Raw genomic sequence first — 26262 nt, 5'->3', positions numbered from 1 at the left:
AAATTGTCACAGCAAGGAGCCAAAACCAAGGGGATGGCTTTATTTGTAAAATCAATGGTGCTTAACCTGTTGTTTCCGCAGTTTTCTGGCTTTAGACCTGGCAGTGACTGGCTACAAGAGAAGGCAACAGATACTAGGAATGCTCTAATCGTACAGAATAGTGGCCTGAGCAGTTGATACACCAATGAGAAAACTATGCATTGCTCAGTAAAAGCAAGTCTTTATCACTTCTCATCGAAAATACACATTGCATGAAAATATTTGAAATGTGAAAGAGGGAACCTGAAACAGAGATATTAATGTGCATGACAAATACAATGACACTAAACTACATAGTAGACAAGACAACACCAGACAAAGAGAGAAGCATTCCCTTCCTTCCATGCTTTCAATTGATATTTGAGCGGAGATCATTGTTTGGTTGTGAACAGGACATCAGAGAAATTTGTAAGCGTTCAAACGAAATATTGGGCCCATAGACCATCCAAAATAGCGATGGTTGACCCTCAGTGCTTTCATGCCACATTTGGATCATTTCCCCACCTTTTGAAATGCCATCAAACGAAGCTGCATTTCCAAAGGAATTGGGACTTTTAGGTATAAATGTAATGAGACACCGAAATGTGCCAACTCAATCAAAATATGTCCATTCTAAAAGTGCACCAGCAAATCAAGATGTCAACTCAAATACTGCTATTGTAATGGGAATGACACATCAGGATTTGTTAATCAGTCTATGACTTACATCTGGCAAGGCATAGATGTCTTCGTCGAGTATGGAAGTTGTCTGACCCCCACTGGGAACTGCTGGCTCCGATATACCAGAACTACACGAAGGGCGACTGAAACAAATGTGCACACATTTTGAAACTGAATTATTTGTATAGGATGACTTCATGCATCTCTAAAATGATGGAAGGTACATGAAGATTGAGAATTGACTGAGCTATGGACTTTGGAATACATCACTCTCTCAAGCAGAGAAAACCTATCCAAAGATAGGCTACTTATAGGAAAAGCATTTGGAGGGGCAACTTATTTGCTGTACATGGCTTTAGTGGTCTCTAAACTCTACTAAATGTAGTCGATGTTGCCTCAGGAAGTCACAAAATCATTTTTCAATTTTAAAAGTTTTTCTCCTTTTTCTTCCTTTTCCCTAAATGCAATATGCAGATCCTTTAGCAAGAGCCGGTCACAAATGAGAGCTGCTCTCACCTTGATGAAGAACTGGTTGTTGACTCTGGACGCGAGAGGTCAAATGGATCAGAATCAGAGGCTGACTGCAGACTGGCTGTGTCACTATATGAACCCTAAAAAAGATAAATGATATAAAGTCATATTATCCATAGCTCCACTCATTTTCAAATACATGTAACAGACAAGGAAAAATTTGTTTCAATCACCAAGAATTATTTTCCTTATATTCACCTCCTACCAAAACTAAATTTGACACTTTTATATGACACTAATTTCTGAGGCGGTATTACTTCCAGTGAAGCTGTTCTATATCACTGCAGTATAGGATGAAGGATTCTCTAATGAGTGACTTTATAGCCAATGGTGGCAGCACCGCCCGAGCGGTCCAGTACAATGCTGGTCATTTCAGTATGAAATCGACATGCGTTCGGCCAAAAGTTCCCAATTATTGGCATTCATTGGTTTGATACTTACCGACCACCTCATGGCCTTCTTCGTCTCCTTGAAGCACGCTTCTAACCTCTGATGAAGTTGCAAGATATCCGGTGGATGCAGCTTACTGTGAAGTTTCATGCCTTTCTCCAGAATAGTCACCTGAAACCAATTTCGTACTAATTAGCCACTACCTCACTGATTTTGAATGAGATTTTTTTATGTATGATTCATAGTTGAATACAAGTGTGCAACATAAATTAAATTTGAAATAAAACGTATAAATAAAAGGTATCCTTGTGCCCCTTTGCTGTGGAACGGTCTCCCCCAGCATGTGAAACTCTCTCTAAACATCGACACTTTCAAAAGTTGGGTAAAGACTTGGTTGTTTCAGGACCACTTTGGTAGGGTTGCGCCTTGAACAGACTTTTGAAAGGCGCTTTATGAATATGTATATTATTACTTTTATTATAATCTAAATTGTTGTACTGACTGATAGTAACTTTACACAATGTTTTGAAGATGATTTTAGAAACTTTACCTGTTCTGTCAGTAGCCCCTTGAGTTTGACAATGTTGTCTACATGCTCTGGGTGCTCAATACAGAAGTCTTGAGAACAGAAAGCCTGAAATGTACCAAAAATACAAATAAAATAGTAGGCTATATACCAATTACAAATTACCAAAAGTTTTATTACCGTACGACAGAAAATAAGAAATGAGAAATAAAACGTTCCATCCCAATGCACAGTCAGTCTCAATTCGACACAAGTTAGGTCACTTTCTACTCTTGAAGGTTTTCCCACCTCAATGATAATCTTACCTCTTTATAATGTTTGGGTCCACCCATCACCGCAGCATCAATCACCCCATGCAGCCTCATTGTGAGTGGGTTGATATTCTTCTCTGGGTTACTGCCACTGTATGTTGATATCAATGTGTGAAGTTCAGCGTTCATATTCTCCATTGTGTCAATGGCAGTCTCGATCGGACTGAGGTTGATTGTGTTGGATTTCACCACTTCAAAGTATTTGAGCAGGCCAGGAAGTTTTGTTGATATTTTCATGGTGGTTCTCTCTAGGCACAATGTCTGAAGACACAAGATGGCAACAACATTATGATCAGGCGAATTATCACAAGATCATCATCCAGACTTTAGGTGCAGAATTGTCAACAGTGCAGAAAATTCATGCAGATAATCAGAAAATGTCCCAAAACACTGCTTGATTAAAAGTTAAGATGGTGAAAGTTAAGTTCAAGTTTAGATTATTGCAACCTGTTCCGAAGGAGAAAAGTCATTCCTCAGGAAAGAAAGTTTCAATTCTCTCACCTTGAATTCATTCTTATCATCTTTTTTGCCTTCGTGGAATGGCCTGTCGAACTGGAATGTATCTATCTCGTTCACTTTGTAGTATTCTGCGATCCTCATTGGTACATCCCCACCGGACAGTTCAGCCCTCTCCTCAACCGGATTTGGCTTGACGGTGCACAACTGAATGTCTGTGGACATTGTTAAGGAATACATTGGAGGAAGGGGTTAAGTTATCTAAGCGAGATGTCACACATGAATGGCTGAGGAGATGTGAGTGCTTGACCTCCCTGATAAAGCTCAGGTAATGTCCTGTATGAGCAACACCTCGAGATTGTGAAATTCTTCCAAGAAGGTGTATGTTAGTAGCAGCAGTTGTCAGGCACTCTGAGCCAGATACCTAAAGACCTCGGCAGTCTTTGTTATTAAGGCATAACAGGAATGGTTTAAGACATGAAAGGTAAAGTCAAGGATACATGGAGTTTCTCCATTGAAAATCGATGGGTCTGGTGGATCTAGACGATTCAATAACTGAGCATTCTGGTGTTCTATCATAACACGACTCTTGAATTCTCCCAGTCTCTCAAACGTATTCCCTCGGCAAATGAAAGTCTTATTCTGAAATGAAATATCTACAGTTCTCAAAAATCACACATTCTACGTTATGACAGCTTTAACAGGATCATCAACTGCTAATTAAAGTGATGAAGACAAGAACAACCACTGACCAGCTCCAGCACACATAAAAGTTGATAACACGAAAACCATAGCTTACTTCTTGGACATGATGCGTTCACCAGAGAAAATACGGAATTTAGTAGAGACTCTTCTTTGACAAGTCAGATTCATTGGATGCAAAAGATTATTTTGAGTTTCCCTAAGCATCTTAATTTCACCTTTGTTTGCCCTGTTTAACATAATAAAATGCTGAACTGGCTTAACCTACATGTACTTACCCTGAGGAAAGTGGGCCATGCTTGGCCGTAAAAGCCTTGCCGGAAGTAAACGAACTCAAACCTTGGCTGGTTCAGGATGTTATCTAAGAAGGTTGCTTGTTTTTTCTGGAAAAAAATTTAACATCAACATACAGATTTTGGACACCAGTACAAGGGAGGAAATGGAATGGGGCTTTCAGCGATCAAGATTATGAATTTGGGTGAATATCATCACCCCAGCTAATCAGATTTCCATGCTGACAGGGGGGGGGGGGGGGGGGGATTGCCATACACAATGTTTCAATATGAACTGAAGGACTAATCTCTGCAATTATCACCAACCAAGGTGGGTGACTACCTCCCTTCTTCATGAAATAAGTATTTAAATTTCAGTAAATGTAATAACTTACCAAAATATTGCTAAGTTTTGCATAGTCAAATTTCTTTTCATAGAGTTCTGCTAGCTCCTTGCACAGTGGCAGACAATGTTCCCAACTCTGAAGCAGAATGGTTTTGAATGGTTAAAGAAGAGACTAAAGGTCGGCTTTTTATATTACACTTTTCGAAGGAATCTTTATCAAGCATATGTGGCATCTCAGCGTTTAGAGAGGGACATTGAGGAGCAAATTGTTTAATCTTGAAGATGGTCAATCCAAATATCTGTGGTTCAAATCCCTGTCACGGTATGATTTTGACAACCCATCACCAACTCACCTTGCCCTTGTCAAAGTACTCAATGATCTGTTTGTAGATCAACTCCTTTCTCTTCCACTTCATCTGGTCGGGGAATGAGAGATCTGCCTCCACATAATCCTCACTCCAGTTCAGCATGTCTGCATGTAGTTTCAGAGCAAATCCTGCCTCGGTGAAGTTTTCTCCTTGGATGTGAAGATCCCGCAGCTTGTAGATGTAGCGGATATACATCTCTTCACGGTTGATCTCATTCTTGTAGAAGTTCTGCAAATGTATTCATATGTTCAGGATCAGGGTTCAAATAATTGATCTTGGTATTGTCTTTGATAACTTGATGAGGAACAATGACCGTAGTGACTCCGAATCACTGAACAGATGTCAAATTGTCAACTCACCAGGAGGTTGACCGTACAAATCATCTTCTGACTGTAGTTGCTGTCCCCTGACATGGCACGTCTATAATCCAGGAGTCTCTCCAACAATCTCGTCACGGACTGAATGAATGCAGACCCACTCTCCTTCCAGTCTGGTTGAGTATCTATCTTATCTTGCATCCTAAAAAACAAAAATATTTGTCAGTTTTGCGTTTCATTTGACTGCATTTTAGTGCATATTATGTATGAAGAAACAATGCAACACCTTCAGTACATACCTTTAACACTAATTTGTGAAATAACATGGGTAGATTCAGTGAGGATTACCTGCTTTTACAGCCAGGATTTGGAACAAACAACTGTCTCTCAAACAAGTCAAGGGATTCCTAGCTAGTTTCATGGACAATAATAAAGACAAGCCTGTATAAATTCTTGATACAGTACAACAAGGCAAACACATGAAAGGCTATTCCAAGGCAATGAATTCTCAGCATCACCAAACCTGAACTCTATGAAGTCAAGAAAACGGAAAAAGAACAAAAAAGAAATCTTGTAACCACCACAGAAGGGTTTACAACAGTGAAAACAACAGTTGACTGTTAAAATAGAACTTACACAAGATATTCCCTGTGATGCAGAATGGACAAAAGTGAACAATGGTATGATTATTGAATTGCATCCTCTTGAGGGCCATTGATAAACTTGAAGAAGATACCAATCAAATTTGAGCCAAATGACAATTTAATGGGCATTCAGTGGTAGAAATGTTGTTGACAGCCAAAGTTGCATTTTCTTTATGTTATCAATGACCCTTGTTTCAGGGCAAGCGAGTGGTTGTTATGATAGCAAATACAGGACAAATGTGTTAGAATATAATTCGAATGACTGGCCATTAGGCTGGGTTTTCATAGAGTTAACGTTGTGACTTGTAACATGTCACTTTTGAGAATGAACTAGACATTTCACCCTAATGTCATGAAACAAACAAACTTGTGACAATGACATGTGACACATGAATTGTGACAAATGACAATGTGAGTCTTTTGAAAGCCATCCTCATCACCATTCCCATTTAAACACAAAATGATTTTATAGGAACGCGATATTGTTTATGCATAACCTAACGGACTTGTTGCATTTGCTGTTAATCGAGTAACTTGAAGGGGTGATGGATGATAACATAATAAGCTGTCATCCACTTTCCATTTCCATGAACAAGTGTAGAAGTAGTTAACGCGATTAGTTAAGCATGAGTAATATCGCATGCAGATATTCCTTTCAGTCAAAAAGCATCTGGTAAAATTTGCAACTTATTTAAACTTCCCAATACTCAAAGACAAGAAAAATGTAATGCCCCTGGATGGAGATAACCATGCTCTACTTCTGGAAACAATAAGAGCACTTTCCTTGTTCATTTATAGAGACCAAGGAAGATGTTTTCATCACTGTCATTACCAAGGCATCTCATCTCTTTTGAGAATTTCATACCTGTAGTCAGATATGCAAACAAAAAGGATTGAATGAATGAGCCTTTCTGGACTGGCAGCCAAACCCAGTTTGGTGAATGGACACCTAGAGAGGAGCTATATTTATTGACTGCTTCCAGAAGTGATATTATCTCCAATCCAAGAATAAAAGGTCATCCAAATTGAAGTCAGTGACAAGAAGACGAACATTCAGAGATGTAGTAAACATTTACCCGAGCTCATCTATGAAGTTTTCCATCCTGAGGGAGTGGGGAAGAAAATGATATACAATGATCAACAAACAAGTTCTAGACTATGTGATACACAATAGTAGCGACTAAGTGGCATAAATTATGAGTTAAATGGTCTAAGTATGGATTATTATCTACAACTGATGTGGAAAGCAAGAGCGCTATTTGGTATTTTAAACTATTCTGGGGAAAAAAGTGAGTAAGTATGCCTTCAGCTTCAGGCTCTCTTTTCACATTTCTTTGTCAAGCAAACCAAATGAATACGGCAAAGAATGGTACCCAAGTATACACTAAGGCACAAGCCAATACCAGCAGAAAAACATATTTATATCGTTTTCTATTTGATCCCATTTTGACAGGCCTATACATCCTCATCATGAAAAAGGAGTTCCTGCAATGTTTGTTCGTTGTTGAAGCCTAAATCTATGTGAATGGCAAAAATGCCTGGATTTCTGATCTAAAACACACTTGCTTGGCTAGGAATGGCCTTTAAAAGGAATAAACAACTTACATGTTTTGGAATAGTTCCCTGTACTGGTCATCCCCCTTGTTCTGACTCAAAAGACGGTCGAGCTTGTCAATCAGTTCAGACTCAACCTGGAAGAGTCAAAAGAAGGTGTCAATGGTGTTAAGTGACTTGGGTAAGGTGACGAACGAAGTTATGAGTAGGATCAAATGAACAAAACAAGGACCTACACACCAACATGCCAGAGATATCTTTCTTGCAGGAGCATGCAACAGATCTCTTACTAACGTATTGGTAAATGTATGGTTTGGGTTTGCTCCGAGATCTGGTATTCGTGTATCAGATATTAATCAGAGAAAAGTGCAACACTCACCTGTTTGAAGTGTCCCCTTGCCTTTTGCTCACACTCCATCATATCAAAGAAGATAGGCAACGTTGCCTTCCTCAGTTCAGTCTCTGGGACTACAGTCACTTCAAGGAATGGACCAACCATGTTGGGGATGAAACAGATCTTATGGGTGCCTGAAACATGAAGAAATTACTGTAAGTCTTAAAATCAAAAGAGAGAAAAACGATACTTTACAATACTTAAACTACCATGATGGTAACTTTTAACAATTCGAAGATCAATTATGTAAAGATTGTAATTTTGTTGTGCTTACCTAGACTTTGCCACATAGACTCAATGTCGACACCCATTGGCACCCTCATGTCGCCATATCTGCAATTAGAAACACCAGAATTTTGATACCTGAATGTGGAGAACTGAATAAAAATCTCATAACCATGTACATTGTAGTGTGAGATATTACTGCTCTTACAACTAAACAAGGTTTCTTGTTTTATTTCATTCAAGTTTCAGGATCTGCAGAAAGGTTCAACAGAGCAACTTTCACTACAAAATTCACATACAGTACAAACATCACTGGGACAGTCAGCACATTTTTCAATCTATCCAACATTCCAAAACAGCTCAGGTGCAAAAGGGTCTTTCAGCAAATGACTTACTTTTCAATGACTTTCTCCCTCTTGGCCTTGGAAAACTTCTCTAACTGAAGACATTGCTGCGTCACAAAGGCAACAGCCAGATTAAAGTAGTCACTCCATAACTCAAGGTCAAAGTCATTTCCAAGAAACTGGTCTCTAAGCGCTTGTCCAAAGAACTGCATCGTACTCAAGATTACACTGCAAGAAACAAGAAATTTGTAACTTCTCATATAGCTTACCTTTTTACTTGCATTTCTTTCACACTTTATTTCACTTTCTTACTAAAATTTCTCGCTTTTTTTTGTAAATATTTCATCCCTCTCAAGCGGTAGCCAACATCCCCTCCTGCTACTACACTCAATTTCGAGTCCAAGCAGTTTACCTGTTGGTGACCATCTTCATGACCATCCAGTCCTTGGGAAAGACTCCAGCCTGCAGGAGATCTTTGAATACCCTGAACACTGTCACCAGGTATCTCTTCAGTGGTTGTTTGGGCTTCATTTGATCAAATATGGCCTTGTAATGACCTTCGTCCATCAGTTTGAACATGTTGATTAGGCACGCTACCAGCAGACCCTGAAAATACAAAATCTGGATGTGTGTATACTCCTTATTGAAAAAGTTGTACAAATGAATATGAGAACCTTACAATAAGATATTTCTTTTCCTTTGCTACTTATCAAGGCAGACGCAAATCAGTGCCTGTATGTAATGTCTATTATCTATAGCAGAAGTTATTTCCCACTTGCCATGTTGGTCCACACAACTGGTCTTCGAGGGTAGCTCATAGAGCCGGTTGAGGACGAAAATGTGGGAAACAGATGCAAGTCCTCGGTACAGTGTGAGAGGATTTTCATTCTTTTTTCAATTTTAGGGACTGAAATATGGAGGTGAGACTAATCCACTAATACTTACAGCAGCTTTGTCTTGCCTCTCCACCCTGAGAACAACCTGAGCCACAACACTAAGTAGGGAGCTGACAACAAGACAAATGTCTTCATGGACACTCTCCACCTGAAAAACAAGCACATTGAAATGATCAGTTTCTGTTTTAACTTTATGGTGGTGACATTTTGAAACCAGTGCAAATACATTGTACGTCCATTTGTATCCTATATTCCATGAAAGATGCTTGATAACTACTCAATATCTCAAAAGCTAATGCAACTCATAACATATTAGTACTGTTTGGTCTGAAGTATTTTTGACCAAGATATCAGGCCTGAGAATGCACCAGACTTAATCAGGGCACCTTCAAACCAAATCAGAGGAGCAACGTTTGAGGTACATGTATCACATTCAAACAACATGGCAGAAGATATCATTTGCAAAATTCCCCAAGACATGACCTTTATACTGTAAATGTGTATCTCGAATTTTTTACCCTTCACCTTGTCCTCCCTAACATAGCGAGGAAAGCAAACTAATCATCAACAAAGTTTTAAAAGAACATCATAAACTTGAAAAGCTTTTATTGTCAACTCTTTGGTTGAGAAATATGATGGGCGGGGTCATTCTCAAATCTGTCCAGGAGAGTAAGATTTCTCTAAAACAAGCTAAGTTAGATTCTTTTCGAGATATCTTACTCTCCCGGACCACACCAATATGCACCAGGATTGGTAACCATAGCATTCAAGCAAATTGAATACATTTATGATACAAGTATGACATTTATCACTGTGCTCAAGAAAGAGTGGTGTACGAGCGGTAGGGGATTTCATTACGACCAACGTTGCATTTGCTTTGAACATGTTGAATGACTAAATAAACAACCCATTCATATTGACTCTTTCGCAACTCTCTGTTTTCCCTCTTTTCACATCTTTAAATCACCAGTGCAAATGAGCCTAACCACTCATATCTTGGGCACAGTCACAGATCAAGCCAAAGCAAGTTGAAACTATCAAAAATATGAACAAGAACGCAGGTAAAAGTTAGTTATGGCTATCCCGCTTCATTTTGCAGTACCAGTATAGACCACTGTACCAACGATCATGCAGCTACTATTAAGCTGATGACCTTTGGCCTCATTTTGGAAGATAAAATTTCAATCAAGCTATCTTATTCCAGGAATCATGATCCACACATAATCACGATGTAAAAAAGAAAGATATTTAAACTTCTTTGGAAGAACAGAGGGAATTGATACAACTAAGAAAATTTTATCAATGAGCAAAATCAGTAGTTGAAAAATTATCGACAGGAATTATATTTGCTATGGTAGAAATTGAATGACCACATTATTTAAATGAAAGAATGCAAATAGGACTGGTTAGCATGCCAGGGGGTGTGAAACATCCGTAACCCAACCTAACACACCTTTTCCATTTCATTATCACCACATGCCTGTGCCTCTTTGGCTGCCGCCTAGGAGAGAAAGAATCACGCATTGTCGAGGACAAAATAGAAATTGTTTCATAATCAACTTTCAGCACCAACATTTCTTCATTTAAACGACCAAGCTGTCAACTTCCCAGTCACTTCCCACTCTTCAGTAATAGTTCCTATTATCGAAATTTAATTGTCAAAAAAGATCACATCAAGCATGTATTGTCTCTTAAACGCCATGCTTTACACAATACACCGTTTGCACTGTTGTGTGTTTCCTGGAGTACAACAAGCATTAAAACTATTGTCTTTACCTTTTCTTGTGACTGTAGGAAGGTCAATATATCCCCGAGGATGTTAACAGTAAGCAGCAAGTTGGAGTCGGTGATGAGGTGACGCTTCAGTTGGGACATGGCCAGGGTCAGCATTGTGGTGCGGGACTCTTAGGAAAAAATTGTACATCATATTAAAAGTTTATAGGAAAAGTTATCCCATTTGTGAAAAATGATGTCCTGACTAGCAGAAAATGCCAGCAAATGTCAGCGAGAATGATGAAATTAGTTGAGAATAAAGTCCAATAGCATTATTTGGAGTTAACGTGATCTCAATCCTAGTCCATCTAAGTGAGAAATTTCAAGCAGTATAATATTCGTGACCAATTCGAATTCACTCCTCAACAATAGTAGTCATCCAGAGTCACTCAAGTTATCTCAAGTATGGTACTCTGAATCTGCCATCAGTTTTCAAACAGTCAAGTTACAAAACATTAGCAGCATATTGTGATTCAATGATTATGCATTACTTAATGTTACAGATGAGAATCTGCAATAGAAACTAAATCTATTTTTACCTGGCTCTTCAAACAATTTTGATCCAATTGTATCTCTTAAGAACTGCAGTTTGACTTCTTTGACTTTGACAGCTATGGAGACTTGATCTTTTGGCATGCTATTCAGGAGTATCGATACCATTGCTGTCACATCCGCACAGCTCAGTAGCTTCAACAGATCTGGGTAGACAGAGCTCAGGTTACTGAGAAGCGTCACCTGAAGAAGAAAATATCGGCATTACCTTTAAGCAGTTGAGAAGTTGTAGGACCCAAACAAGAGTGTGATAAACCAGGAACTTTAGTTTCTTGAAAGACACTGGTTCATCCAGACATACTAGCTGGTTTCTCCCCAGAATCACACCTGGGCCCTATTGCATGGTAGCCAGCGCTGCTAACCACTAGGCTATGAGGCTCCTCAATCAAGCAAGTGACTCACCTGTGAGTTGACAACAGGTTCCTGGGTGGACTTCAGCATAAAACCGCACTCTCTGATAAATGTCATGAGTATCTCTTTGAAGTCTTTCAGTTGCTCCTGATCTCCGCTTGCCCTGCTGAAGAGTTTGCGCGACTGCACCATGAATTTGAAAATGTATTCCAAGACCTGAAATTAGAATATTACAATTGAACACTGTGATAGTTGATGTAAAGCGCTTTGAGCCATTGTTTGGTGTCGATTGCTCTAAGAGAGATTTCATGGTGTTTGATTATAATGCCAGCTACCCCAAAATTGATCTGACGAAAGCGAAGTACAACCAGAAAGCTGGGATAAGACCACATTAAATTCAATAAATAAACATCACAAAAGTCTGATTGGACTCATAAAAACTAAAATAATGATGACTGAGATATGTACCTCAAATGTCTTTGACATGTCTGTTGGTCGTTTGCTCTGGTAACACATTTTGACTTGATGTACTAAACAGCCGAGCATGTCCCTGCAGAAGAAACAACGGATTAACTCTTCTTCTAAGCGTTTTCTCTTATAAACTGGGCAGTCATCTCTTGTTCCTCTCATGATCCCCAGAGCTTCGTGGCAATTGATGCATCGTTTGACAGTGCGGGCAGCCTCTCAGGCAATTCTGGTGCTATTGCTCTGGTGCGCTGCACCGTAACCTTTTGTATTTGGTCATGTTCATTATCTAGAGTTGGATCAACTGATTGACAGATGTTTCAAATCTCATGAAATATCGTAACAAACTTAAGTTTCAAAATCATTATTGGCACCTCCACTGTTGCAAATTGTACAGTTATTGTACTGCAGGAAGGATGAGTCCATTGTCTATGATAATGATATTTGTTATGTAAGGGTAGGAATGAGCATCAAATCATCATGTAAAGGGTTTGCGGGAGGTAAATGGCTGAAAAAAGTTGAAAATGAACTTACTTGAACACAAGTAGTGCAGAGAAGACGTCTGAGATGTAGTTATCAATGACAGGGCGGAAATGCTCAAATTTTTCATCTTTCAGCAGATTGAATATGTAGACCTGACAATAATACAAGAGATATGCTAGACGTTGGTATATTTCACAGGTTTATCTTTTCAATTCTCACACAATTTCTATACTTCAAAATCCCAAGAAACGGGGTCACTGAGGGGAATTGAACCACCCCAGATACAGGTTACTCAGATGTCCACATTCCAAAATATTTCGAAACTTTTACTCAAAAATTGAGGACAATAACCAAACATGTCAACAAATGAAATGCTTCTTGAAGGAAACAGCTAAGCAAGGACTTACCAGGGCCTTGAACACAAGATTTTTATGAGTCGTGGTCTGTGCCAGCATAGAAAACAATGCGTCCAAGATGTCACTCAAAAACTGAAATAACAGAAGATTTTAATAAGTAATGCTGCAACAGTTTTCAGCTGAAATTTTCAGAATTTTTTGTTTTTTGTTGTAAATTTGGGAACGTCTGGTCTAAGGTTATCCAGGTTGCATTCTTCTATCCAAGTATTTTGCAACTCAGGGTTCCAAAACAACAGACCTTTGATGCACATCATACAACCTCTTGCCTGCAAGTGAAGATCACTTCCAGACTCCATTTTCTATGACACTCCTCTTACCTTGACAATCTCTTCTCCTCCTAAGGTCATTAGCTTGTTGATGTTCATTTCCAATTTCTCTGGCTGTGTCCTCCACTTCAGGAATCCCAGGAGGTCAACTGAAATAGATAATGAATTGCAAGACATTTGCAATGATCAGAAAACCCCTGTTTTTGTAGCACAGGCCAAAATCAGGGTGCACACAACTTCAATGTGGAGGCATCATTTTTTGGTCACACAGGCAAAACTGAGGTGACATGTGCTACCAAACAGGACAGAATTTGATCACTGGAAAGTGTGGTACTTTTGACATAGAAATTTCCACTTGCAGGAAGAATGAGATTGAGTGACTGCTTTACACAAAGACAAAGACAAAAATACCAAGGAGATGTCAACTGAATACCACACCTGCAGCAAACAGTTTATTATCATTATTCTAGAGAAGTACATCAAACAATGGTAAATGCCCAAACTATACTTACCATTTTGTGTGAACTTGGTTGAGCAAAGTAACGAATTGATAATGACCAATTCCTTGGTGCTCCGCTGAAATAATGAGTTTCCTGTGTGGGTCGTGCCGTCCTCAGCTGAGCTGGGTAACTTGATGTAATTGCTAACCTTAGCCAGTTTGCTAGCTTCTGCATTCTCACACTGGAAATGTATTGAATAGCAATATAAACATCCTTTTTGGAGTGATTTCACTCCCTGATGTTACTTTTATCAACAAAGTCATTGACAGGTGTCTCAAGTTGGGGTCAAGACTCTTTTCAATTTCAGCCCGTAGATCGTATGGCTTTGTGAATAGTACGATTCAGGCGAGTTTAATCATGAAAAGTTGCATAACAGAGCATGTATGGTGAATGACCCACTTCTATACACTTCTATAGCACTAAAAATAAACAAAACTGGCTATTCCTGAGATAAACAGCACTGACCTTGTAGAGGAAGAGTTCATGTCGTCCATCTCCTATCGTAGCACCATTCTCATTCACAAGCTTAGCAAAGGCAAAGTCACACAACTTGTTCCCAGTTTTGGCTAAAGGAGAGAAAAGAGGCAAGTTTAGGTTCATGTCTGCTGGGTTTTGTCTGAGCCATGAATTGCTCACCAAGCTGGAGCTTATCCCAGATTACATAGCATTAAGTGCCTGCGAGTTTCATCCACTCTTGATAGGATGCTGGGCCATCACAGGTTAAATTTCCAGGCAAGCCAGGTTTGTACCCAGTCTAACTGTGCCTGCACAGTTAAGAAAAAGTAGGCTGTCATCTGGAGTATTTGAACATGGAGAAATACCTAGTCAACTAAGTAGATGTTATATTTGTGCATGGTCCGCTTACTACTTACTTGAGCCATGTCTGAAGTCCATCCTGAAGTGTGCTTTAGGGAACTTCTCCAGAGGAACATTGAGCTTTACTGTCTCTAACCACTTAGGTTTGTCCGAATGATAAAACACCACCGAGCGGAACTCTGTGACGTTAGGCTCGCCAGAACCCATTGAAATGGCATTCTGAAATATGAATGAGACATTATCATATCAAGTTTCATTTGATTTCGGACACTATTCAAGACAATGATAGATGTCAGAACAGGAATTGAGTTTTATCATACGAAGAAACGAAGATGATGCTCAATTCTACTAATACATTCTCTCCTCACTTATTTCTGAATAATTTTTCAAACCACTGGTACATGTTTTTATCCATCATTTGATGATGATCTTTAATACCAATGATTGGCTTCCACTTGCAGAGATTTTAAGCCTTACTTCAATGGGTTTCCCGCTCTCATCCAGCACAAACATAATGACTTCAATATTCTTCCCCGATTTCTTCCTGCCTTTCTCAAATTCTCCAGAGCATATCGTCAGGTACAGGTCATTCCGGACATCACCTGAATCAAGTACAAAATAAGATAAACAAACCTTTAATCAAAATCAGTTCAAGTCGAACATCTTACCGCAGCATCAAGACTGGTCTTTATAGTAGAATTGATAAAATGTTGACACAAAACTAATGTTCATTGGAAGTAGTTCGGTTAAATTAAGTACAGTGGAATCCCCCCAAGTAAACACCTCAGTATTCAGGACACTCAATTAGGGACAGTGATTTTAGTCCCAAATGTGTCATTTCTACAAATTGTAATAGAGTACTGCATTACTGATGAAAGAAAAGTTACCTGGTCTGATGACATCCGAGAACCCCATCCGCCGACAAACGGCAATATTCTTGGTGAACAGAAGCGGGTTTTCCCTCTTGACTGTGTCAAGGTCTCCATGAAGCATTCTCATTGCTACTACCATACCTTCAAACAGAGAAAATGGCACTTTGTATTCTTCTTCTTCAACAGTTGCTCTGCTCTAGCTAGCGAGTATTTCTGCAGTTTCAGAGATGATATAGGATCTGATGCAAATTCAAACACCGATCAAATCAACTCGGTACCCTGCAGGTTTATAACTTGGCTTTGATAAAGAATGACCCAAAACTTATCAAACTTTAAATCTGCAACTTGTTCTGCAAACATACATACAACATCACAAGCCAGGCATCATATACACGTGGTGTTTGTTCTGTAATCTTGGACATAGTACATCCTATTGGTCAAAGCAAAAATCAATGAAAACAGGCTCACCATAGTTTGTCTGTCCTGAGGCAAGGTTGTAGTTCCCCTTCTTCCTAATGATGTTTTCGTGTAATGATGAGAAGTTTTCCTCACTACAACTGAAACGATATTTGAATTTATCAGTGACGAGTAAAGAAATGTGATATTATAGCGTTGCATCCATATTGATGTGATAACACTTGAAGAATGAGACCAGGCTTACCAGTATACTTTCATGTGGAACTCCTTGTCGTCGTCATGGCCTATCTGATTGAGTAATACTTCTTTGATACTTAGAACTGAAAGCAAACATAAAGAGAGTAAAACTAAGGCAAACAAAAAAACATAAGTGCCTCTATAACATCAACATGGATTGAGCTGATTCGTGCCCCAAATATTCATTGGGTGAACACACAGAACATGGGAGTCAATTGTCAAAATCATAATGCCAGTAATACATATTTTTTAAGGTTTTGAAAAACTCTCAGCATAGTACATAGTGTCACCAAGGGCACAAAATGTAATGCAGGTTTACAGAATTTTCGCAGAGATTTGGGTATCTGAAGAGACAAGTCCACAGGAAGAGAGGCAGTGCATTAAATACAGCAATAGTACAATTGCTGTTCCATGTCTAAATGTTGGATTAATGTCAAGATGCTGTTTATACCTGAGCACCCATATGGCCGTCTGTAATGTGGAACACCACCTTTCTTGGAACTTGCATCTGCCGGTAACATCACACCTGAAATGGGAAAATGCAGGAATAGGAGATATTGGTCAAAACTAGGAAAAATCTTGTTTGTCGAAGCGGCTAATAGGCAAACACCCCAAGGCCTGCCTATAGTGACAACTTACATAGTTCTCTGAAGGCCACATTGAGTTTTTCGACTTGGATGACTGCTGTCTTTAAGTCAGTTTCATTTGTTGATATCAGATAGACTCATTTTCAGAGAAACCTCAGAGGAAAATGTTGTTGTTACTGGGTATCGGGTGCTCTGCTCAAATTTCAAGCTACCCCGGATGAAGGCCTAAACATACGGCAGGTTAAGAGAGAATATCAAAACAAGGCTTACCTTTCCTGTAAATGTGAGCCACCATGTACACATCTTTCACAAGGTCATCGTTTCCCAAATCCTGAAATGAATACGATAATTAGTGACTGATCACTTCCTCAAAAAAGACTTCATCTTTTAATGAATATCCGTATCAACATCAAGATATTTACAAAGAGAAATAAGCTAGGAAAGTTTTGATACTATAGTAATATCAAACAGAGGATTTATATGCAATGATTACTAAACTACATATAAAAAGAAACACAAAGTGTTGACTTTGACCATGTAACACGTACCAACTTCCGACGTGCAATCTGGAGGAAGAGAGAGCTAATGACAACAAGATTGACAACCATCATCATATTGAAACCGCTTTTGGTGCGTCAAGGTAATCAAGTCCTTCTATCCATGGATGCATTCAGGTGGGATCAATCTTTGATGATCATATCGTATCAAAACCTTGAGCATATCTCCCAATCTTACCTGGTGTATTAGATCCTCTGCACTGTGAGCAAATGCAACAGTCTTTTTTGGAGATGTGGACATAGAATCAATGGACATGAACAGCAGTTACACCCAAGAAATGATGTACATACTTACTGTGAATATAGCAGTATTGTGGTGTAGCTTTTCAAATTGTTCTGGTAGACCATTCTTGGTCAGTCTGGCCAGGAATTTCTCACTGGAATTAAGAAAGAACACAAAGGCCTCAGTTAACTGATGATAACAGTTGCAATCCATTTGATGAGATATAAGCAAAGGATAGATATTTCTTCAAACGATTTCTTTAAAATAGTCCACTTTTGATGAACTGGCCAATCTGTGTTGCATAATTGAATTAATATTTTAAATGTCACTGGAGAGAACACACCATATATTAACGCTGGCTCTTGCCTGACCATACAAGGAAGGCTGCTTCTGACTTGTGTTCTCCCGTCTGACGTCATGGAACTGGCCATCCACCTGGCACCTAGACATTTAGGATGCTTCTGATCATAAATTGAAAGAAACCTTGGTATACCTGTCTCACTGCGGAGACAAGTCAACTTAAAACTCGGGGAACACAAAACACAGCACACTAAAAAGCACACAAACAGTCAGCTACACATAGATGCCTATACATAAAATGGTTAGAGCTACAATTTATGGGTGATGTTAAAAGGCTAAATAAACTGTTTAAGTGTCTGTTCTCCTCAGACTGGGGGAGTCAAAATCTCAAAGTTAGCTCTCCCAAGGTCGAAAAGACAAGATTTTTTTTATCTGTCATAATCATGAGGAAACACTAGGAAGAGGAGATTTTGGTTGCACTACTGTAGCACGCAAAGTCTCTCGTTAGCAATGGTCAATAATAATGCCTCAAACCCAGCGATATTCAATTTTAATCGCAGACAAGCAATCTTTTTGTTACACACTGCAGGGCACACAATGCAGGGCACAGCAATAAGACCTTTTGACACTAATTCCCCAAATGCTGCTAATGCTGCCAAGCGCTCCCTCAGTCCTCCGGCAGTTGCACTGTTTGTGTAATCCATGACTTACCAACCTGATGCTCTCAAGACCTGTGACTTTATTTAGATCAACTGTAATTTGACTAATTCTTTAAGAGTACTAACCATAGCTTCAATATAGACTCTCAAAAAAAAGTTCATCCAGTTTATGAAATTAAAAGATTCATACAGATAATTGAAAAATAAACATAACATAACATTGGGAAAAGCAAGCTTCTGCCATTGTTCTCAATCGACAGACTCGGTATTTGCAAATAGAACATACAACAGAGCTAGCTTTTCCCAAATTTACCTAACCACCAAAATTAAAGAAATGAATGTCCCTAGCGGATATAAGATAGAAAAGCCCACCATATGTCCCCGACAGCAACGTACCTGATGAACTTAGAGCTTTTCGTATCAAAGAGACCAAAGAATACTTCAGACTCCTCACCAACGTTACATCCAAAGTTTTTTAAGGAGAAAAACAAGTGATGGATAATCACATTTTCCGACACGTTGTGAAAATGTTGTTTCTGTATTGAGCCACGCCCCTGAAAGTAGCCAAGAGAAAATTGAGACACTTAACTGAATGGGGCAGCACCTGGTAAGATTTCCATTGCAGCAGGCTTGTCTATAGCTAAGAAAGCACTAAAAGGTGTTATTCCTATCAAACAGGCTAAAGTACAAGGAAATGGTCACTCATTCTTGATCTTGTACATTTGATGGATAAATATTAGGAATAAAAAACACCTCAAACAGAAACAATTGACAACCTGCCAATCCGAATACAAAATACTGCGAAGCTCAGTATTTCGCAGCAGAACGATGTAACAGTCTACAGACAGATTATAAGCATTGATTCCAAATGAAGACTTCTGTTAATTGATTTGGGTTTTTCATCAGTGTACAGTGTTGATGTTGTACAGTAGATTGAGAATGAATGACCACATTTGTGTGTTATAATCACCATCACCGGACGTCACATCAGGAGCGACCCACATGGCAAAGGAAGGATATTTTACTGCCTGATTCAAAGAGAACTTACAAGTTGTCTTATTATACAAATTCATGATATCTAGAGGCCAGTAACTCAAAACTCAAACCAGTTATTCATCAAAACGTAATCAATGTTTACGCAACTTTCACAGATAAATTTCTTTTTGAAAAACTTGAAACGAAGTGCATTTCAATCGACATTGAAAATGACCAATGAACAACCTGTCTCTCTCATACAGTATGATATCCTTCCAAAGATCGCCACTGGTCAGAACTCTCGACAGGGACACCTTACCTAATGTACTCCCCAGTTTTGAAATCATAAATACCAAAAAATACATCACTGGGATTCTGCATGTCAAGCAAAAATTTTCTCATTTCCAAGGAGCAGTGGAATAGATGTCGACCCGCATGTTTCAAAATCTTCAGCTCCGAAATACGCTCTCTGCGCGGAAACAGTGGTGGTGGCCTGTCTTTTACAATTTGACTTTGCTGCAATTAATCACAAGGGTGTCATTCACTCATGCATGATAAATGAAGTGAGGATGAACTGAGATTGTTGTTAAATTCCATACATTAACAGGTGGTAATTTCCATATCCCTTAACTATGTTATATACTGTCAAAAATTAAGATGGCCAAAAGAAACTTTAAAATTAAGAATTCATTCTTTATAAGTGTACAAACAGTTTTTAATCAATCTCTTCACATCACAACAAGCAAGTCATCTCAAAAGATGCAAAAATGTAAGTAGAGGATTACAAAGCAAGCTTTCGTTAAGTATACACTTATGTCGTTATTGATTAGATGTTAGTGTGAATGTTGATATATGTGGAACCATCAACACGCTAGGATATTGCAACACTTTCGATTTGCCACTGTGGATTCATACTGAACTTCCAGTGGTATTGCCTCCGTTACCTCCGCTCATACCACTGAGGAAATTTGTGTCATTTTTCTGTATATGGCATGGCTCAATATACGGTGCACCTCACCCAAATTTGATCTGATTCGGCCATATGCAATGTACACTATCTGTATACAGTATATAAGGCAGCATATGGTTAACTTGTTTTTCGATCAAACATACCTCACTTTCATGGCCACAGCACTGCAAGTATGAACTGGATTTTATAAATAACGTCCCAGGGTGGCCCTTTTAATCTTTCTATACTGTTTATATTTAGAACTGAATTCATCTCATAGAATTGTAAAGAGAGTATGGTATTATAATTCTATTGACAATCCAGGAAGTAGCCAAGTGAATTGCATAAGTTGGTATTTTGACAAATGTCCCCTTGATATCTGAACAAGGAAGTTTGCCTCTAAACTATACTTTGCAGTGACCTACATTACTGTATATGAATGTCGAGGGGGGGACTGATATTGATATCAACTCAGAATGATAATGACCAAAGATCATAAGAAAAGTATGAAACTAAGCCAAATAGTATGCAGTGGCTTGTGATAGTGAGAATATTTGTTATTTTTTTGATTTTGCAAACGATAGGATTAGCTGCTGAAATTTAAAGCAAGACAGTAGCAGTTAAAAAGGTACTTCTGGTTAGACGTAGTGAACAGATAATTCATAAGGTAATATAAAATACCCTGATGATGGCAGATTTAGCATTAGCAACCCGGTCGTCACCATTCAAGCCATCCCCTTGCTCATGTTCACGACGAACACTGCCCCCAGACAGAGCCTGGTCTCGAGGGATGCTATTCAGTAAACTGGCAAAAACCACTTTATTTTCATTGATCTGCTTGACAACTTGTGCCTAGAAACAAAAATAGAGAATTGTTCAAAACTGGAAAGAATGGCGTAAATTTCATTGCAATTCATGCCTGAATGAGATAAAGAATGTGTCCATCTTCAGTTGGGTCGTCGGCAAGGTGGCAAGTTCTGTAAAAGATTCTGATTATTTTCAGAGTCATAAAAAAACTATGAAAATTGATGAGGCTTGCTATTAGTGGGTTTCTAGTTGAAAACAATAGATCTGATGATAGATGTTTTCCATACTTTAAATTCCGTCATGCAAATGTACACATGCAGGCATCACTGTCTAACAACCTCATTAGTAATTCAGGCATGTTTCAGTATTTCTTCAGCAAGCATAACCAGGTGAAACAGAATTCAGAGGTCTGACTGTTGGGCATTACGAAACAGGAAATAGCTCATGCAATGCAGATAGTTGGAAGCACTTCTATGTATTTCGTATAGTCATCCTTTTCTAAGTTTCCAAGGTATGCTGTCTAGGTACCTTGACAAGTAAAAGGTTTCAGTCCTTTACAAATTCATTTAGTGAGTACACTTTGAGTTATGCAGTCTTTCACATTAATAGGAGGATGTGCATTCAAAATAACCTCACCGGGACCGACAAACTATACATATAGATCATTATCTCTTGTGCAATTTTTTTAGAAGTTGGAAGATGAGACTGGCAGAAGGGACAGGATGCTCATGCAGTTGGTCATTCTTTCCATCGTGGTCAACAAGACTTTTGCATTAACCTGATGAATGTATGTTGCTGTATACTAAAGCACTTTTTGTAGACCGACAGCCTAAGTTTATGAGATATAAAGATCATTCTTTTGTATGGGAAGGTGCCTCCATCGTGACCTTGCCACCTGGCAGTAGTCTATGAATCTATGCTAAAACATGTAAAATTGCTTGGTGAGTCATTTTTGCTACCCAGTAACAGGGGTTTTTTCTGAACAGTTCCATAACACTCTGAGGTTACCACAAGCAGACCCTACTGGGCCCGGTTGTTCTTAACCTGTTAACTGCGTAAGACGCCATATGACGTCCTGGCCTAAAGACCGTGCATTGTGTAAGACGTCATATGGCGTCCTATGTTTGTGACTCGCCGAAGTCCAGGCAACACTCAGAAACTCGATGGGGAATCCCCTTAGATCGTCCGCACAGTGTAGTTTACTTTCAGAACACTACGGGTCACCACTGGCACCAGTTTTTGAGCTGAATCATGGCTACAGCATGCAAGACGAAGCGGCTGTTAGATGAGGATGTGCATGTGTAATCTTATTAATTACGCAATAGGACGCGGTTAACAAATACAAAATTACGCGATTAACAGGTTAAGTACATAGTTCATGTTATCCTCGAAACTATTCAAATCTCTTTCAGTTACAGTTGAACCTCTCCACAGACAACGCCGTTAGGACTGACAAATGTAGTCCTTAATTGAGAGGTGTCCCAATTAGAGGTCAATTTTAAAAGAAACGACAAATTGGAATGCAGTGTCCTTAAAGAGTGTCCTTTTTAACAACTTGGCCCTTTTATGAATTCCAGAACACCAAATGATAACATGATGCACAATTGGTCGCATACAGAGTATAGAAATACACTCTACCTCAACTCCAAAAATGTCATCGTCACTTTTGAGATCCTTAATTTCCTGCTAAAAACCTTAACAAATTAGTCTTTTCCAGGCTACAGAGTTGAATGAAGTTCAAAACGAACAACCCGGTCAAACACTTTTGTCTCTGTTTACAGAGGACGTCAAACTTGCAAACTCATGGAATAGGCCCTTCTTTTCAATGCCAAAACACTGCAAGCCTGAACTCAAACTAAAAAACTCTGAAAAAAAATCAACACACACACACTTGTTGTTACCAGCATTGGCATTATTCATAGGTGAAATGATACCTGCCAAGTAAAAAAAGCCATAAAAGAGAGAAAACCTTTGTCTTGAGAAAGCGACACCAAATGTATTGCATGGCATCTGAGGCACCATAAAGTCACTCAACAACAAGGTGGGTCTTATGTCCTATTAGTATTAACTGCTGTTGGAAGCTAAAACCTTTGATGTTTTTTAACAACAACTGAATTTTTTTTCTTCAAACTTTAGGACAAAATATGAAAGACGTCTCTTGTTGCACTCACATCTTTAAACAATTTGTCAAAGTAGAATGATCACGACAGGGATGTTAAAACTGGTATGAATCCCTCTAAATTTGTGCAAATACACTTCATCTACTGTGGTAACTTACCGAAGCATTCATGTTATTATCAGCACCTTGTTTATGCAACCGGAATAAGTCAATCACGCTGATCCTGTCAGGGTCGACCTGTTCATTCTCTACCCTGGGGACAAGGTCCAGACCAAGTTGACTGAAATGAGATATGCAAGACTGAACAATGCTGAACACTACATATACTGGCCCAAAGATGGCAATGTCTAGTACAGCTGAAAATGGTCTGTCCCATATGTTTATCTATAAAGTCAAGTTTTTGCCCACCATAGGCTATTGTCCACCTATACGGGATATTTTACTTGCCCTGGGATAGACACTAGGTACAAGGGACCACCGCTTTTAGTCTCATCCGACAGACCCATGAATGTATTCGTACGCTGTGTTGTTGAGAACAAGGATTTAAGTTCCTTGAAAGCCACACAGGTTCATCCAGACAATGAATGCTGGGATGTCCCCGGGATTGAACCTGGCCCTTGTTGAGTGGTAGCCAGCAGTGCTAACTTGTCCAGCATCTCACAGAATTTAAGATTGTGACATCTCTTCCCAATCTCTTTTTCCTTACCCATTTATCCAGTCTATTTTTGATACAATCTTGGCTTTTATTGCACGTTTCTGTTCCTGCGTGTTTAATGTACTCGAAAGCAGTTGCCTCCTGAATGACAACAGGTTCTGCATGACTCCTTTCACATTGTTGAACATCACCATATGCCGTGACTGGAAAGAAAAACCCCCAGAAATTAACACTTTGACCATTCAAGATTTCCGAAATAACGATTTTTCAATCTAATCTAGCCATATACAATGAGGGCAATCCAAGGAAAAAGGGAAACACAGAACAGTCCAACACATTGGACTTTAAACAAGAGAAAGTGGCCACAGCAGCCATCCAGAAGCATCCCTTATGGAAAAAAACTTACCACAAACTGCCTTTTCCAGATGCCGTTCCATTCTTTTAGCACATAACCAACTTCCCTGACAGTCGTATCCTCAACCGGCGTTACTGTCTCATATGGCCTGGAAATGACAGAGCATCATAATGAATATTTCAAAGACAAAACTGCGAAATCAACACATCCAAAACATGCTTGTAAAGATTCAGTGACACTGACAGAGCCATGATCATAAAATAATTGTGATTGTCATATCAAATTTAACCTGACATTTTTTAATCAATTACATGACCTATTGAAACCATCTGATTTCATGAAAGACAAAGGACGCAAAGGGAAACTACATGTATTTGCCCACAGGTACTACTAACAGACAGCACTGTTTCCTGCAAAAATATGGACTTGAGTCCCTCCTGGTTTGACCTTGGAGACTTACCCCTCATTGTCGACGACACATGCCGCAACTGGCTTAGAGTGGATGAAGGATGCTGGGAAGATACCCTGAAACGATAACACTTATTATGCAACATGGTGAGAAAAAGTTAGTCTGGGCTCCGACCAGTCTTGCACATCACCTGGAAAGGGTCATTGTGGTTTATGGTATTGTCCTAAGTAACTTGGGCTTTCTGATGCTTTCTGAGTGTATGCATTTGTTTTGTTTTGGCTTTACTTTCTCTTTTTGTAACCTCTCCATTCTGATGATGAACCAGGAAGTTGAACACGTAAGTCTTAGCCTTAAGGTAACAGAGGTACTCAACACAGAAAAGCTCTTTATGGTGTCTGAATTGCCTTTGTCATTGTGCCTCGATTCATAGTCCACAAAAAATCCCCACAATACAAAGCAGGGTCAGCCTAGAAAATAACCTCAATACCTATCTGCGCAGTAAATTGGTTTATTCAAAGTGATAGTGAAAGATCAAATAAGTGGTTGACACAATGACAGTAAGCATGTTGAAATTCTCATAATTTACCCTAAATGAAATGATAGTGGACATACACTGTCTTCCAAACATTCTATTTATCACCCATTGCAACAAATATTTTTGAAGGTAGCAGTAATAAAAATCACTTGTTTGCTGGGTGATTAAGACAGCAACATTTGTTCCCAATTCAGCAGGGATGCTTAGCTCTGCTTATGAATGAAAAGAATGATGCACTAGGTGGTACCTTGACAGCCTTGTTCCTTGTCGAGAACCCCCGATACCATCCTGAAATTAAACAATTCAGACGGTGATCATTACAAGAGCTTAGAGAAAGTCTGTCATGTTAATTACTCAAAGATGCAGGGAAATTAGTAGAATGACCAATTAAGTATATTGTACATTGCTTTGTCTGTTTTCAGTGTAATGTTCTTTTCTGTATTTTCTTAACTTGCTTACTGTTTCAAATTATACTAGATTTCCTCAGTACGAATAAACATATATATATATATATCCAACGGTTGGCCCACTGGTCATTCTGGTCTATGTTGTGAGAGAACTTTTGTGTAGAATGAAACTCGCAATGTTCATGAGCCTTTTATTTTTGTCTTTGCACACTGACAGATAATTGCAAATAAAAAAGAACAATAATATGATGCCAATAATAACTGTAACAATCTGTTATCAAGAATTCATAAATTCTTGCTGTTATGTAAGTAAAAATTGGGGCCGTCAACTAACCTGCACATTCTTCCAAGACCTGGACAGTCTCCCCTATTTCGAGGGGTAAACCAAATTTGGCCTTGCCATCATAGTTGTAAATAGCTGAAAAGACAAGAACATACAATATGAACATGATGTGCACGAAGTCAAAATGCTACTTTCAGGAAAGTAAGCAGGCAATTTTTTTTTAATCAACACCAAAACACAAATTTTCCAGAAACCCCAGAAGACCCCTTAAAATGAAGAAAAAACATGCAAAGAATTGGAAGAAATAAAAAATTCTAGG

The 26262-nt window shown here is 38.9% G+C and overlaps 1 protein-coding gene across 11 annotated transcripts in view; it reads right to left on the bottom strand.

The window, feature by feature from the left end:
* Positions 1-26262, bottom strand: part of LOC135491381 (dedicator of cytokinesis protein 4-like) — a 36076-nt gene that overhangs the window by 7500 nt on the left and 2314 nt on the right. For 2 of the 11 annotated variants that reach the window (XM_064777204.1, XM_064777210.1), the window contains exons 2-46: positions 25995-26078; positions 25501-25541; positions 24770-24834; positions 24361-24457; positions 24006-24157; positions 23459-23579; positions 21055-21225; positions 19744-19940; positions 17563-17644; positions 16981-17041; positions 16575-16649; positions 16131-16206; positions 15938-16026; positions 15485-15610; positions 15075-15199; positions 14654-14816; positions 14247-14347; positions 13794-13962; positions 13333-13430; positions 13007-13087; positions 12651-12751; positions 12120-12201; positions 11703-11867; positions 11288-11483; positions 10752-10879; positions 10429-10476; positions 9025-9123; positions 8492-8685; positions 8131-8307; positions 7785-7843; positions 7496-7644; positions 7168-7253; positions 6639-6665; positions 5555-5566; positions 4961-5120; positions 4587-4829; positions 4283-4369; positions 3894-3998; positions 3414-3555; positions 2959-3128; positions 2452-2718; positions 2171-2254; positions 1672-1791; positions 1216-1310; positions 746-842 (exon numbers count right to left, since the gene is read on the bottom strand). In XM_064777204.1, coding sequence (XP_064633274.1) covers positions 746-842; positions 1216-1310; positions 1672-1791; positions 2171-2254; positions 2452-2718; positions 2959-3128; positions 3414-3555; positions 3894-3998; positions 4283-4369; positions 4587-4829; positions 4961-5120; positions 5555-5566; positions 6639-6665; positions 7168-7253; positions 7496-7644; positions 7785-7843; positions 8131-8307; positions 8492-8685; positions 9025-9123; positions 10429-10476; positions 10752-10879; positions 11288-11483; positions 11703-11867; positions 12120-12201; positions 12651-12751; positions 13007-13087; positions 13333-13430; positions 13794-13962; positions 14247-14347; positions 14654-14816; positions 15075-15199; positions 15485-15610; positions 15938-16026; positions 16131-16206; positions 16575-16649; positions 16981-17041; positions 17563-17644; positions 19744-19940; positions 21055-21225; positions 23459-23579; positions 24006-24157; positions 24361-24457; positions 24770-24834; positions 25501-25541; positions 25995-26078 — 5267 coding nt within the window. Of the gene's footprint in view, positions 1-66; positions 112-745; positions 843-1215; positions 1311-1671; positions 1792-2170; positions 2255-2451; positions 2719-2958; positions 3129-3413; positions 3556-3893; positions 3999-4282; positions 4370-4586; positions 4830-4960; positions 5121-5554; positions 5567-6638; positions 6666-7167; positions 7254-7495; positions 7645-7784; positions 7844-8130; positions 8308-8491; positions 8686-9024; positions 9124-10428; positions 10477-10751; positions 10880-11287; positions 11484-11702; positions 11868-12119; positions 12202-12650; positions 12752-13006; positions 13088-13332; positions 13431-13793; positions 13963-14246; positions 14348-14653; positions 14817-15074; positions 15200-15484; positions 15611-15937; positions 16027-16130; positions 16207-16574; positions 16650-16980; positions 17042-17562; positions 17645-18845; positions 19004-19743; positions 19941-21054; positions 21226-22818; positions 22867-23458; positions 23580-24005; positions 24158-24360; positions 24458-24769; positions 24835-25500; positions 25542-25994; positions 26079-26262 lie in introns of all 11 variants that reach the window. The other 9 variants (XM_064777209.1, XM_064777211.1, XM_064777212.1 and 6 more) reach the window with 9 other exon arrangements.

Source organism: Lineus longissimus, chromosome 7 (genome assembly GCF_910592395.1).
Source record: "Lineus longissimus chromosome 7, tnLinLong1.2, whole genome shotgun sequence".
NCBI lineage: Eukaryota > Metazoa > Nemertea > Pilidiophora > Heteronemertea > Lineidae > Lineus > Lineus longissimus.
Note: the sequence above shows the minus strand (reverse complement) of the source record. Positions and strands in the feature narration are given on the sequence as shown.